Source organism: Kogia breviceps, chromosome 2 (assembly GCF_026419965.1).
Source record: "Kogia breviceps isolate mKogBre1 chromosome 2, mKogBre1 haplotype 1, whole genome shotgun sequence".
NCBI lineage: Eukaryota > Metazoa > Chordata > Mammalia > Artiodactyla > Physeteridae > Kogia > Kogia breviceps.
This window is the reverse complement of record NC_081311.1, coordinates 100,764,549-100,780,154: the sequence shown is the minus strand read 5'-3', so window position 1 is coordinate 100,780,154 and position 15,606 is coordinate 100,764,549. Positions and strand designations below refer to the sequence as shown.

At 46.2% G+C, this 15,606-nt stretch overlaps 2 protein-coding genes across 2 annotated transcripts in view; one reads left to right on the top strand and one right to left on the bottom strand.

Annotated features, from left to right (window-relative positions):
- LYPD1 (LY6/PLAUR domain containing 1) overlaps positions 1 to 10,624 on the top strand; it is a 66,753-nt gene extending 56,129 nt beyond the window's left edge. Inside the window, exon 3 of the mRNA XM_067025894.1 lies at positions 1,791 to 10,624. Within this exon, the coding sequence (XP_066881995.1) occupies positions 1,791 to 2,026 (236 nt within the window). The 3' untranslated portion in view covers positions 2,027 to 10,624. The remainder of the gene's footprint in view (positions 1 to 1,790) is intronic.
- On the bottom strand, positions 1,508 to 2,936 carry LOC136793588 (G-protein coupled receptor 39-like). Its single transcript, XM_067025893.1, has one exon. It carries the CDS (start codon positions 2,934 to 2,936, stop codon positions 2,460 to 2,462), a length of 477 nt encoding a protein of 158 aa, XP_066881994.1. The 3' UTR covers positions 1,508 to 2,459.
- Positions 10,625 to 15,606: the final 4,982 nt, after the last annotated feature.

Here is a 15,606-nt window from a genome sequence, read left to right as displayed (position 1 = left end):
GGAGGATGTAGCATTGGAAGGAGAGCGGTCAAGGAGCATTTTCACCTTATCTGTCTGAACGTTTTTACAGTAAAAGATGTATTCAGTACCTATTTGTTAATTTTTAAAATTTATTTAAAGGAAAAAAGTTTACTGAAGTTGAACTGACAACTGACAGTGGCTTTTAATATTTAAGAATAAAAAGACAGTGAAACTTAATTTTCTAAAATGGGCAAAGGTTAGAAAATGTCGAGACTCTGGGAACTCTGTAGTATGTTCCTTAGAAATTAAACAGTGTTCCTTGTTCCCCCTACACATCCTCTGTCCATGGGATTTATCTTACCAGACCAGCTACCTGCCAGGTTTTTCTAACAGAGTTACAAAATCAATCCTTACAAACATGCAGTTATAGAAATGACATTAAATTGCATGTTTAATATAAATCTAAAGTATTTCTTTACCTCCCACTTGGGAGTTTTAGGCACTTCAGTTTTTTTTTTTCCATGCTTCTCTAGCATCCTAAGTAGCAATTCTCAAGGGGGAGGATGGGGGCCCAAATGGAAGCAATGCTTGCAAACACACATGCCTGCAGGGAGTCAGAGGGGAGGGTGCCCTGGCTACTGGTGGAATGTGTTGTATCCCTCAGACACGCAGGGCAGCACATGGGCTAAAGGCATCACTTTGAGGTTCAGCTTTAGTATGATGTTATATGTCCAAAAAGAAAAGTAGTTCATTGATACAAAATGGCCTCTCTCTCTCACACAGACACACACCAAAAGCTATTCTCAACCATTCTGTGGTTAACTTGGCTGGCTGCTTTACTACCTAGTACTACAGCTTTGACAGCATGGGACCAGAGTACTTGTCTCCAATCACACGTGCTCTACTCTCTAGAAGTGTGACTTTGGGCATGTTACTAAATCTCTCTTGCCCTTAGGCTCCCCATCTGCAAAATGGGCATGATCTTGGGGCCCTCTCTTGTAGGGTTGTTGCGGGTAGTAAAGGAGCTAGGAGCCATCTGAAGAGCGCCTGGCATTCAGGAAAGTATTTAATAAGCTTAGCTATTACTTGAATAAACTTCCAGCTTTATAAAGTCAAATGATTACCCAAGACACCCTACTTTGATGAGTATGCTGCAATTTGGACCTGACACATTGGGAAGGCCCTTTATGTGCCCACACAGTACGTGTTAATAAGTGCTGGCTGTGTGGTGCTGACTTGGCAAATGGCATATGTTCTAAGGGCAAAACTTCCCTTGGAACAAGGCCATGCTCGGTACACTGTCAGCCAGCACCCCCCCTCCCTTCACTGAACCCACACAGGGCCTATTTGGTAGTGACCTGATTTATTCTCTTTGGAGTTTGGTTTTTAGTGAGAGAATTCCAGGATTTAATAAACACATAGTTGAGAGCCACCTCTCTCTGGTTGCTTATAAAGTAATAACAGACATAAGATCTTGAAGTGCAGCCTGTCATCCTCTCTGGCATGAGACAGTGTGAACCAAAAAAGTAAATAAAAAGGAGTTCTGTCTAGTGCACAGTTTAAACAAAAGTGAACTTTGATTGTAAAAGCTCTTTATTCACTGGTACTGGCATCTGAGAGGCAAGTGAAACGATGCCTGCCTTCTTCACCGCACGTGTCATGTATTTTGGGGGGCTCAGCGAAACCACCCGGGGCAGTTCCCTGGCCACACCGCGTTTCTGGGCTGTGGAAGTAAGAACGTGCTCTCTGTGGGGCTCTGGGCTCAGAGGGTGGCCGTTGCTTGGCCGGCGCAGGCTGGTTAATCTTGCTCCTTTGGGTCTGTGTTGCAGGAATCATGTACCGCAAGTCGTGTGCGTCGTCGGCCGCCTGCCTCATTGCCTCGGCGGGGTACCAATCCTTCTGCTCCCCAGGGAAACTGAACTCAGTGTGCATCAGCTGCTGCAACACCCCTCTTTGCAACGGGCCCCGGCCCAAGAAAAGGAGCAGTTCTGCCCCAGCCCTTCGTCCAGGGCTCCCCGGCACCATCCTGCTCCTCAAATTAGGCCTTTTCTTGGCACGCTGCTGAAGCTGAAGGAGATACCAGCCCCTCCTGCATTGTTCTTCTTGCCCACCTTCCCCCAGCCCCCTGAGATTTTTCGAGATTTTTTTATTCTGGGTAGCAAGGGGAATCTGTGTTCTCTTTCAGTTCCTTTGCAAATAACGAAAGAGCTCAGTGTAAAAACAAAACTTTGTGACCTCTGGATACATTCAGTTTGACCTTAATGGAAGGAAGGAGGAGGAATGGATACAGATGGGCCAACTTTCAGAGTTGAGGCCAGGTTGGCAGCAGCATTAAGTAAGTGACACTTTTAAGTGGCCACCTGCTTTTTTCCCAGGCCCCTGTCCCGGATGATGGGGGCACGGTTTGTTCTGTCACTGCAGCATGAAGGTAACCGTCGCTTTCGTGTGGGGAGGGCCTGTGGGTGCTGCAGCTTTCCTTCCTTCCTTCCTTGACAGAGTCACACTTCAGGCTCCTGGAAACCGTTTTCGGTGGCAGGGTTGGCAGGTTTCACCTCTGAGTTCGGATCCGGTGACTCACGACTCAACTGCTGAGGCTTAGATTCGGGCTTGGCCTTGCTCTGAAAAGTGCTTAAGAAAACCTTGTTAGTTCTCCTTGCAGAGGAATTGGGCCGGGAGGCCAGGAAGATGAGCGGGCGGCGGGCTGAGCGGGCGCTCTCCACGGTGGAGGCCACGTGGGCGCGCAGGTGCTTCTCCTGGTTGGCATGTGGCAGCGTCAGCTGGCAGCGCAGTACCTGCCCGAACACGCTGCGGAACTGCTGCGAGGACACGTTGTACAACAGCGGGTTGACGACCGAGCTCAGGTAGAAGAAGGTGTCCGAGAAGGGGAGGAGGATCATGTATGCCCGGAAGTAGGACTTGGTCCAGTCGTGCTTGGGTTTGGCCGCAGCCATGATCCTCCGAACCTGGTTAGGCATCCAGCAGACGGCCAACGTCACAACGATCAGCCCTGAGCAGGCAGGAGAGGGGAGAGAGAGAGAGAAAAAAAAAAAAAATCATAAGCCCAACAACAAAACGATACCCATAAAATATTGAGCCCCTCAGTTCTGTGCTTACTGGCCAGGAAATGGTACCAAACTTTCAAGTTGGGCTTGCTTGATGGCTTTTTTTTGCCACTAGCAAAAAAAGAATTTAACACTGTTTCAAGGCCAGGGGCGTTGACTGTGTTAAAGACCATTAAATGCTTTAGACAATTTATTTATACCTGTTGATGCCTGTTAATTTAAAAAAATGTTTTTTCATTGTTGTTTGTGTATGCAGAAAGCATTTTATGTAGTCCATAAATCTGGTTTTGGCCTTTAAGGAATAGATGGATACCGTATCACCACATCAGATGAAACAATATTTGTATTTTGGGTTGTCTCTAGACATTCTTCAATGATTATTTTCAAGACAAAGAACTATATTTAGCGACACTAATTTTGCATTCAATTTCCGGAGAGGCAGAATCAGGAGTACCCTGTCACTGAGTGTGTGTTTTGGACATATATTTCGTAGGCGTGCACACCTGTAATTACAATGCTCGCACCTGCAGCAGCACTTCTGTTTCTTTACAGATGTTTTTAGATGTGTCATATATTTGAGCCTCATGGGGGAAAAAAGATAATTATCCAAAAACCATGGAAAATATAAAACTTCGAGTTCAGCTAGTAACTCGCTAGCTCACTGCCTTTGTGTCACTAGGCTGTACTGTCAGCAGCCCCGAAAAGATCAGGCTCTAAAAAGACACCCCTTAGTGGTCCCCCGGAGGATCAAAAGTTGACTGCATGTACAGATGTCTGCACGCCCACATATTTGCATTCTGAATTACACAATCATTGCTCTTTCTACAACCTCTGACAGAGAAAAAGATGCTATGTACACCATAGACAACTGATAATCACAAGTGTCATGAGTATTTATCCACAGTGACCAAAAAAGTAAATAAGAAGAGCAGGGATCTGCAGAGCATTTGCTGTCTTCTCTTGGGGACCCAAGACACCAGAATGTAAGTTTCTATGTGGAGAGCTGATATCTTAGAGCTGTGTTTTGGATTTTCAGAAATTCTTCCTCCCTCTCCTAAATTTACGTAATATATTAAGAAGAAAAATTCACATTTTCAAACCCTCTGATTCTCTAGGAAGCCACAGGTAAGTGATTGTTGGCAACGACCCCTCCTGCCTCTGATCAATGGTAAATATTTCATTAATAAATGCTCCAGGAAAAACAGCCATGTTTATCCATCCAGGGCTGGCCCTCCCGCCCTCACGCGCCTAAGCACCCCTTGCCTGGGGTGGCAGAGGGGCCCTAGCTATGTTCTCTGGCACTGAAATCACCCAGTTCTCTCAACAACAAATCCTCCAAAAATCCCAGCTGTCAGCAAAGAAGACCCATGAAACCTGCCCCCCTGTTAAGTTTCCAGACAGGTTTCTTGGGTCAAACCTCAGCCCACACTTGAAATACAAACCAATTTGCTTATTTCTTTCCTTTGCTACCCTCAGAACACTAAGTAAATCAAAAAATAAAACAGGCAAAGTAACATATTAACCTCATGATAGGCCAAAAAAAAAAAATCAAGAGTACAGGCTGAAGCACCTAGTTACAGCTGCTAGATGGGAACAAAAATCCACACTGTTCTGATTGATTACGGAAAAAAAACCCTGCATAGGAAAATCGCGGACTCTAAGAGGCACGGGCATGTCCAGTGTCCAGCCACCACTGCTATTCCAAGTGTGTTCTTAAGTTATTTCTCCTTGTTTTTTATCTCATGTAGCTCTGGCTGAAAGGTTCATCTTGTTAATTGTGAAGGACTCAGGTAACTCACGTAGCAAAACAACATTTCGTCACAAAGTTTTCCATCTTTTTCTCTTCCTTGCCACTGAATTTCAGAGAACAAGTAACAACCATCTTCATCTAAGGACTTATTTCTTAGAATGTGGAAACTGAGCACAGGGTTTTAGATGTGTGCCATGCTCACTGTGGGAGGTTGTGCTTGCAGGTGCAAGAATCTAGAAAGGCAACAAAAACCATGGTTGAACATAGCACAGCTTCTAAAGCCGACGGAAGAAAGGCAAGGAGAAAGAAAAGGCAGCAGTGTGGGGCAAAAGAGAGAAGTTACACGATTTTTCTTCTCCTGTCCTATTCTCTTGATCTCTTGTTTACACGACCCTTATTCTCCCATAACTACACCCCCTTTGCCTGGAGTCAATCATCCTTTATTTGACCATGCCATCAAAAGAAGCAGAGTTCCATAAAAGGCAAGACCCAGCATCCCCGGTAGGAGGCATCCAGACCAGGGCAGATGAAGGATTGTGGCTGGTTTATTTAGCCAGGATAGAATTCTTGCTCTGAACAGCTGAAGTAAATAAGTAGGAGGTACCTTAGTATGAACAAGTAAGAAGATGGGGAACCAGACGAGAGATTTTTTTTCAATGATGAGAAAAGAAGGGAAAGGTTAGCCTTCTGGGTGTAGAAGTAAATAGATAGACATGAAAGAAAATACAAATTTGGGGAAGAAGCGAAACAAGGAACTGAGTTGAAATGGTCAGGGATTAAAAGATGAGGCACTGGACAGGTCCTGAGATGTAAGAACCATGCCGATCGCTTATTGTGTTTTCCCTATGTTAGTTCAGTGATAAGTGCTCTCTGCTACTTTCCCATGCATTTCTCACAACAACCTGCTGAGATCAAAACTGTTATTATCCTAATTTTCTACATGAAGAAGTTTAGTCTCTGAGGTTAGTTACCCAAGGGCTAGCTATAGCCAAGACACATGCTTGCTGGACTCCAAAATCCACAAGCTATATATATATATATATTTTTTTTTCCTCCAAGACAATATTGTCTCTCACATTGTCAATTTGAAAAATAAAACACAAGCAAGAAAGTAAACATGAGCCATAATCCCACCATACATAATAGGTACTAAACAGCACTGTCCACTAGAAATACAGCCACATATGTAATTTTAAAATCGCAACCCCATTCAAAAAGTAAGAGATAGGTGAAATCAATTTTAATGATTTGAATCCAATATGCTCCAGATATCATCTTACACACTGTTTCAACGTGCAATGAATCAAAATATTCATGTGATGTTTTACATTTTCTTACATTTCTTACTAAGTCTTTGAAACCCAGTGTGGCTTTTACGCTTATAGCACATTTCAGTTGGGACCAGCCCCCTCTGGCTAGTGGCTATGCCACAGGTTAAAGTAATCCTTCATAGAGGCTCCCCAAAGCATCAAGGCTCCTTATTTCCTTCTCCTCCCATTCCCCACTTCCCAGCCACATACCCAGGGTCCTGCCAAACCAAAGAAACCCTCGCAGAATCTCCCACCTAGCCTGTGTTTATCCTCCTAAGAATCTGGCGTTGCAACCAAGGTTGAACCTGGATCATACTTCTGAATACACATTCTCCACTACGGAGTAGACCAAGTCTATCCCGTCTTTTCACAGAAAGCCTTCCCTGTAAGGGAACTACAAATTATTTAAAGCATAAATAATTCTGAAAACACACAATTTTATTTTGCATTCCTCATTCTAAGCCTTGCCCAGTCATTCTGGAATAACACAGATTGTGCCAAATACCTGCCAGGGCTGCTAGAATATACTTCGCCATCTCAACTGGAGGTGGGGAAGATAGCTAGTGCCTTTGCTCTTGTGCTTTGAAAGATGATTCTGTGCTAGGAAAATGGAGCACTGGGCAGCCAGGTACAGTCAATGGTCAGCGTGAGGTGTGTGCTCATGGACAATGGTGTCAGAAGAGGAGTCAAACTAGCCCCCTTATAAAACTGTCATTTTATAATAACAAGTGAATTGCTCATTTCTACATCTGAAAACAAAGTTCATTATTTTAGATGACACATTGCTGAGAATAAACACCATGTCCAACAGGGACTTTATTCTGGCTGTTCACAACTGGTTCAGCTCCAGTCCCAGCTACTCTGTAGCTGAGACAAAGCTTTAAAGTTTTATTCACGCCCTAATAGAGCATATTAAGGATCTGACTAAATTTACATGGGGCTGCAATCAATTTGGACTTTTATATTACATTTGGAGAAATCTATAATGCTTCAGTGTGTGTGGCGTAATCTGTAGCCCGCAGGTAAATTACTTCAGTGTGAACTTGAATGAAGATCAGTGAACTGAACTCAGTCATGTAAAGCAGGTAAACTGTTTTAAGTGAAACTGTGGATAGACCTGTATTGTACTGCCGACAGCCGTGCACTCTGGGTTAAGAAATACCTTCATATCTTGCCTGTTTTTCCACATAAAGTACTTCCATTTTTCCTCCTTGATCACTGCACTAAAATGACAAGAGCCATTAGGCAGTGACACAGATTTATTCTCAGCAGAGTACTGTTTAAAAAACAGAAGTAATGCAGACGTCCCACAGCGTCCTGCACCGAAGCCTGATATTTCAACAGCATTCAAGTCAGCCTGCTTGGTTTAGTCTTCAGAAGTGCATTAAGCTATGCCGCCTGGGATGTGACGCCACCATACGTCCCGCCATCGTGTTCTGTTTTCTCCTCTCCAATCTTTAAAGTGAAGGTAACTATTTGTGAGTCCCCTAGAAATGACTCACAGTAATCAGAAAACGGGACAGCAGGAAGAGAACTCCCTTGTCCTACAAGTGACAGAACTGAGGCTAAGTGATTTGCTTAAGGTCTCACAGGTCACGGTGGCAGGACCACTGCTCAGAACACTGGATTCCACCCGAAATTGACCAAAAAGCCTTTCATTATTTTTAAATGTAGGGGGATGGTTTTGTCTTTCACTTTTTGGCTCAAGTGCTAAATATTCACAGCATGGAATTCAATGAGAGGCAGGGCCAGCTCAGACCCCAGCTAAAGTCAGCACAACACCTCGAGACACTGGATTCCGTTTTAGAACCAGGTCCCTCAAGAACAGGCACCTGACAAAGCTCTGGAGCACACACATTCCCGCCAGAGGAAGCTGAAGTTCACCCAAAGGAGCTGAAGAATGTTTGGAAAACGAAATAGGATTCCAGGTCATGACCTGACGAGCAAGTCTTAAGGACACCATTTATCCACCCAATCTGTCAACACCTCCATCCATTAGCCTATCTGTATCTATCGGTCCATCCATCTACCTTACATAAGCACCTGCTACAAAAGAATATGTAGCTCATCCTAAGCAGAAAAGCTCTGGATATTTGATCCTTCCTCAAGTGAAGTTATTTTGTTTGCTTTTAAAGAAATCACAAAGAGTTACTTTTCCACCTGTTAGAGTCCCATTTCACTGAATCATGGAAGCCTTGGGGAATGCTGAGAACGATTTAGGATTTCAGTGATTAGCAGAGCTCTCCCTCTCTTCCTGCCCCAATATTCCAATTTCTCTCTAACCCCAACCATGGTGAGCAGGAGTTAGAGCCCCTGTCCAAGGCACAGATGATAAAAAGCTGAGGATGAGGCAGCCACAGCCTGGTGACTTTTTGCAAAGGGCCATGACAGCAATCTGGAAAGAACATCACCGCAGCAATGAGCAGGGCTGGCTGACCTTCCCACAGGCAGGAACACTCAAAAATTTAAAGGAGGGGGGCTTCCCTGGCGGTCCAGTGGTTAAGACTTCGCCTTCTAATGCAGCGGGTATGGGTTCGATCCCTGGTCAGGGAGCTAAGACCCCCCCACATGCCTTGGGGCCAAAAAACCGAAACAAAACAGAAGCAATATTGTAACAAATTCAATAAAGACTTTAAAAATGGCCCACATTAAAAAAAAAATCTTTAAAAAAAAAATTAAAGGAGAGTAAGAGTTAGTTTGCCTGGAAAATGGCAGCCAGGCCAAGACACAGCACAAACGGGATGGAGGAATGCAAGGGCTGCTCCTTTCTGAGAGCTGCAAGGCTCAGTGTGGCCAGAACAAAGGGCTGGGTGGAATGGAGGCCAGCGAGAGAGCACTGCATCAGTCTGTGGGCAATAAGTTAACTTGCGTATAGCAGTGTGCAGAACACCTGCTTGTCAACTGACGTGTAAAATCACAGTTGCCGGTGAAAAGTAAACATATGGTGGGTTGAAAGAAGAGCCAGGAAGAGACAAATACATCCAATAAAAGGTATTAGCGCTTTCTTGAGTTCTGTCGTTGTGTTTGCCAATCTGCTCTTGACAGCCAGCTGAGACACTGACTCACTCCCTGACTTCGACCCGAAGAGCCCAAATCAGCGGCAAACCTTGGTTTAGTCTCTCACCTGTAAGACAGTGGTTCTCAAAGCGGGGGTTCCCGGAACAGCAGCATCAGTACTACCTGGGAACTTGTGAGAAATGCACAACCCAGACCCGCTGAATCAGACTTGTGGGTGGGACCCCTGGGGTTAAGAAGGCCACTGGTTGCTGCCGATAGTCAAATCTGAGAACCGCTGGTCTAAGAGAAGCACAGACTGAGGTCGAGCCTGGATCAGTGGGCATGGGTGTGGCCTCATCACCACACCACACCCTGTCACGGGCTTGCCTTTGAAGCATCACATGCGAATGAGCGCAATACCCCTCTGACAGTAACTCTGAAACTCCTCCACTGGCTCCTCTCATTCCTGGGGGCAGCCCTACCTCTCTTCTCCTCTCCCTCTCTTCCTGTCTCCCCTTCCTCCCCTGTTCCCCTCTCCCTACTCCCCTCTCTTTTTCCCCCTTTCTTTACATCTTTCTCCAGTAAGGAAAGGAAGGGTGCCTCTCCTTTCTCTGCACTGTTTCTTTCCCCCTTTCCCCCCTCCATTTTTCCCCTAGGTCACCGTAACCAAGCCCTATCCAGTCTCGCTCATGTCGCCAACACACACTTCCCTTTTTTTTCTCGGATGGCTTTGAGACCATGGCTGGATCAGCCGCAGGCACCTTCCTTAATGGCTAACAGGTGGCTTCCTAGAAGGATGGCCACCACTCCTTGCTAAGTTTGCCAATGGAAAGGGAGGGGCTTTGGAAGCAGCACAGATGGGTTGTAAGGAACACAGGTGATGGCTGTGCACTGGACATCCTCCCCCTCCTCCCCCCGGCTGAGAGCCACTCCATGTCCTCTGACCCTGCCAGGGCTTGCCTGGACGCCTTGTGGTCACGGTTTCCATAACCCCATCAGCTTAGAGACCTTCATTTAAAACTCCGATCTGCCACCTTGTTCTCTCTCCTGTTGAGAAATATTCTCTAGGAGAAGGCAGAAGAGCTGTTAGGACTTGGTTTTCAGAGAAGGGTGCAGGTCACAGCTTTAAAACAATGTAAAGGCCACAGATGGTTGCTTCTGTCCATGGAGACAGATGGTCTGATGTCCCATCCCTGTCCCAGCTATTTGATGGAGCCCCGGAAAGGAGGGTCCCCCCAGTGTGGCTCCATCCACCAGAGACCCAGATTCCAGACAGCCTGCAATTTGCTAAGCATGACATCCATCCCGTTCTGCTCTATAAACTTCAGTACAAGAAGAAAAATTATAAATCACTACAACAATATATATATTTCTAAAAACAAGCCCTCCTGTCTGGGAGCTGTAGGACACCCCCTTGCACTCAAAGTAAGCAGCATTTAGGGTCGTCATTGTGGTTTAGTGCTTCTGTTCCTTTTCCTTTATGAATGCATGGTCAATGATCAACTGAAAACTGTTAAATAAATATTTTTCTATGTGGATCTCAACCGTATGTAGCTGTGTGGCTTTCTATACAGTCTGTTCTGAATCAGCTGATAGTGATGCCTGTGTCTGGGGTAGCTACAAAAGCCTGTAGCTATTTCTCAGCAGACAAGCGAAGCCGAATGCTTCTTCCCTAGTAACGCACAGCCCAGGTGTGGGTGGCGGTAATGGAGACTATGGTGCCCTCCAAGCCTGAGGGGAGAGCGACAGACCATGTGGTGACGGGGCCATCCCCTCCAGGAATCAACTCACGCCATCCCCGGTGATGGCCGTGCCACTGATAAACACTGCTTCATGGCTGAAAGGCTGCAGTTTCTAAGAGAATTAGCTCCCTGCAAATGGCAGACAATTAAAACCCCAGAATGCAAGCACTGAAAAAAAAAAAACCTCAGACATGAGTCTACCGGTGGGCCAGCAGAAGCCTCAGAGAAGCAGGAAGAGGGGCCCCAATTCACACAGCCCAGGAGTCCAAATACAGAGCCTCCCCGTCGTACGGTGTTTGCACTGGTCACGAGCTCCCCCCAGAGCCCCAACGAAACCAAGCAGCTGTGGGATGAAGCGGGGCTCAGCCAAGCCCACGCAGCAGAGGCGACACGGGCATTTCAGCAGCGCGGAGAGGCGCCAACACGCCTGTGGGTCCCGGTTCCTGCTTAAGGCCCCTGTGTGTTGTGGGGCCGGGACCCTGGGGGGACGGGTACTGGGTGCTTGGGACTGAGGCAGGCCCGGCCCGGCCGGGCAAGCAGCCGTCCCGCCTGTTCTTTCTGGTCTCTGGGCCCCCGCACACGCTGACCCCTCTGCCTGAGCCACATCTTCTTCGCCCTCTGCTCTCCCTTCCTCTCTCCTCCTCTCACACCCCTGCCATGCCTGGTCCCCAGCTCTTATCCTACAAGTGTCCGCAAAGTGTCACTGCCTCTAGGAAGCCTTCCTTGTCTCCACAAGGCTCTATCAGGTTCCCTGCTAGGAGATCACCAGCACCTTTACCTGCTGCCCCTGTCATTATAACACTGTAGTGTAAACTAGACCATAAACTCCACAAGGTCAGGATGTTCCATCTTCACTGTCATATCCTCAGCACATAACAGAACATCTTTACGTAGTAATTGCTCAATAAACATCTGCAGGAGGGAGAAGAGGTGTTGGAGGTCAGGTGAGGGGCTGGATATCCGGAGAGCATTTCACTTGCGTTCACCTCATGTATATAGGATCCATCTGAAGCCAGCTTCCCCCTCCAGAGGGGTCAGTATACTGAGCCTACTGACACAGGACCCAGTGCCTAGATTATTACCATCCCCATCCTGAGGAAAGGAGAAGGAGAGAGTGGGACTGGAAAGAAGGAATCACCTTTCATTCAAGCAAGGCCAGAACCCCCAGGTCCAAGAAGGAGGTCCAGACAGGGGTGAGGAGTCTTGGGTCTGACAAATGCCTTCAGACGCCAGCAGCTTTAGTCTCCCAGTCCATGTGCTACTATCCCAGCCCTGTATTCTGAGCTATAAACCCGTTTCTTCTCCTGTTTCTCTCCAAGATGTCCTCATGGGGTACAGAGTATAGAGGTGAGGATCAACGGGTGAAATAGGATATAGGAAAGACACAGTTACCAAAGACACATGTTGGAGGACATTCACTTGCCCCAAAATACTCACTTCGGGGACCCCCTAAATCACGGTCCCCCATGAAGATGCGACAAGTCTTTATCAGAGAGCTGCAGCCCCCAAACCCAAAGCATAAGGGTTCGGGTCTGAACCAAAGGGCGAAACTCATAGAGAAATGAAGAGGAATCACCTAGAAGAGCAACTGGTAAAGGTGGTGGGAGACTATTTCTCTGTTATGTACGATGTGGCCTCAGGAGAATGAACTCCTGCAGTTATGACGCTAAATCCACCTGGGAACAACTTGGTTGTAGAGGGAGAGGGTTTGGGGAGAGCAGAACATGAAGATGTTTAACTTCCCAGATTAACTCCCCTCCCACTCTATGCCTATCATACGTTTTCCAATGACATATATCCTAGCACCAGCACCTTTGTCTCTCCCTGACCTAAGCAACTCTGCCCACCATGGGATGCTCAGACTTTATCTCTAAAGCTCAGGCTTCTTAGATGCAAAAACGGAGATTACAGCAGCTGTTGGCGTGATTAGATGAGATAATGGACAGAAAGTGCTAAGTACAATGCCTGGTACCAGATAAGGGCTTACTGTTACCTGTGACTATTAGCACCTCTCTGATCATCTCCCATCTCCACCTCCGTGACCATGACCTCCACCTGCACCGCCATTACCATCTCTGGCACCACGTATACCATCATCACCAGCTCCATCTCCCCTTCCACCACCATTATCACCACCACCACCTTACCACCAACATTCTCACTGCCACCAAGACAGCTCCCAGAGATCAGAAATCCAGAAGGCTGACAAGACCCACAAGATGTCAGACACCTTCCAATCCTCAACTCACAGATAAGGCCCAGGAAAATTCTGTGACTTTACTAGGGTTTTCCTGCTAGTAGCAGACAGAGGACCAAGACTTAGATCTCCTCATTTCCAGGCCAAACTTCTTTCTACCACCTGGAAACGGGGCTCCCGCCACTCTGCCCTGAAGCCCTGACTCATTTATCCCTCCTTCAACACACACATATAGGTGTCAGGGATTCAAGGAGCTAGAGAAACAAGGAGTGGAGACTCTAATAAAGTAAGAAATTGATAGAAGGTGGCATTGCAAGAAGAAGGAAAAATTCTAAATTTCAGGAAGATGGGAACCCTGAATCCCTCCCCCAACTTCCTGTCCTTTCACAATTCCTCTCCAGGAAGAATGACAAGGGGCAGGGAGGCTCCATAACTGTCTGTTATGCGGTTAATTAGGCTAGGAAGGCCTCCTCTCCAAATGATCCCCATCCTCTCTTCTTTCCTGCATCCTCTACTCCAGTCTCAGCACACATCCACACCCACACCCAGTGCCCACAGCATGTTTGCACGTGTCCCAGTATAGATGCAGACTGAGCTATGGTACTAACCACTGGAATCTGGAGTCACACAGACCTGGGTTTGAATCTCAGCCCTGCTATTTAGCAGCTTTGTGACCATGGACTTATACCTCTGTGATACAGATAAAACAGTAATATCTACTTCAAGGAATTATTGTAAGAAAAGCTAAAGGAGGAGATACATGCATACAAAGCACAGAGCATAGCAATGGTCAATGAATGGCCACTCATACTACTTACTATACAATCCAATCAGCTGCCCAGGGTGGAGGTAATACCAGCTAAAGTTAATGTAGTGTGTGTATTTTCAGACACTCTTCTATGCGCTTAACGAAAACTCACTTATTTAAGCCGTACAAAAAGGCCCTACTGAATGTCACTGCTATTACACAGATAAGAAGGTTTAAGTATGAATAGGTTAAATGACCTGCCTAAACTCACACAGCTGATGAGGGCTAGGCCAGCACTTAGACCCAGGCCGCCCGGTCCAGAGTCGATGCTGTTGAACACGCTGCCCCAGCAGCCTGCCCTCAGCTGGAGAGTCCTTCGGGAGGACTGCTGATCAAATGCTTGCTGAATCCCAAATTCAAATGAGGGTATTCCAATGCAAATTTCTTCTTTTTAGGTGTCATGGTAAAAAACTGTCAAGAAATAAAAACCCCCTGTGGGCTTCCCTGGTGGCGCAGTGGCTGCGCGTCCGCCTGCCAATGCAGGGGACACGGGTTTGTGCCCCGGCCCGGGAAGATCCCACGTGCCGTGCAGCGGCTGGGCCCGTGAGCCATGGCCGCTGAGCCTGCGCGTCCGGAGCCTGTGCTCCGCAACGGGAGAGGCCACAACAGTGAGAGGCCCGCGTACCGCAAAAAAAAAAAAAAAAAAATCCTTTAACACACTCTATGACAAGGAAAAGTATCACCTTGAAAGGGCCTCTTTTCATGTAAAGTGAACACAATAAACTTTCCTGTTACTGTACCAGAAGCTTGATGGAATTCAAAGAAGCGAACTACCTTTGAATAGGAGTCTGGCAGGCTAGACTCCTGCAGAATGTCTGCTTTTGACTGGATTTATTTGATGGAAAGCAATAACCTCTGCCCCATCCCCACTCCCATGCACAGGAAGAGTTCGGGGAAGGATACTTTCCTATGAAAATTCATTTAATTTCGGTATTGAAGACTATTCTCACTCATCGTAGGCTGCTCTTCCCCTCCCCATAAATACCATCTAGAATTTAGCTTCAAAGTAAATTAGATAATGAGTTCAGCTCCCCTTTATCTGCTCATATCATGTAAGTTAGCAATGAAATTCCTGGAACAGTCTATAACCAAATGCCAGAACAGGAGGCAAAAAAAATGAATTCAGCTGATGGGAGAGATATCAAAAGAGGTTCATGAAGAATCCAGGCTTGTATTTGTGTTTTATTTAAAGCTGAGGGTCTCAAAGGAAATTCAAAAAGCTCTCAGCAGAGTTGAGGAGATGGTGTCAGGCTTCTAAGATAGGGTTTTGTATCAAGAATCATCGGATGAGGATGCCTTCCTGTCAATGATTTGAAAATGAAATTGCTGCAGCATGACCTGATAAGAATAAATCCCTCCTGGTGGGCTTTCTTTTCAGAGGAGCAAAAAGAACTTTGAGGAAATAGTCTTGCAGATTTGGGAACATTAAGTATCATCTTTCCTATCCAAGTACAGCAGTAATTGTCAACGATGTGCATTATTATTCATATTTAGTAAATCCAGTCCTGTCCAACAATAACATCCTGCTGTAATTTTTAAAGCTATTCTGCATGTTACCTCACTTGCTGTCTCCCCAACCTGATGACCAAATGGCAGTGTCATAAGGAAGAACAAATCTGACTCCATATTGGATCTGTTTCTTTTACTTCTACCTTTGTATTCTATTGCTTTTGCTACAAGTTAAGAATGTTGCCTAGAGCCTGAAATAGACAGGATGACCCATCCTCAAGGCTCTGACCTTTAAAGGTATAACACTTTTCCATTCATATAAAGATTAAA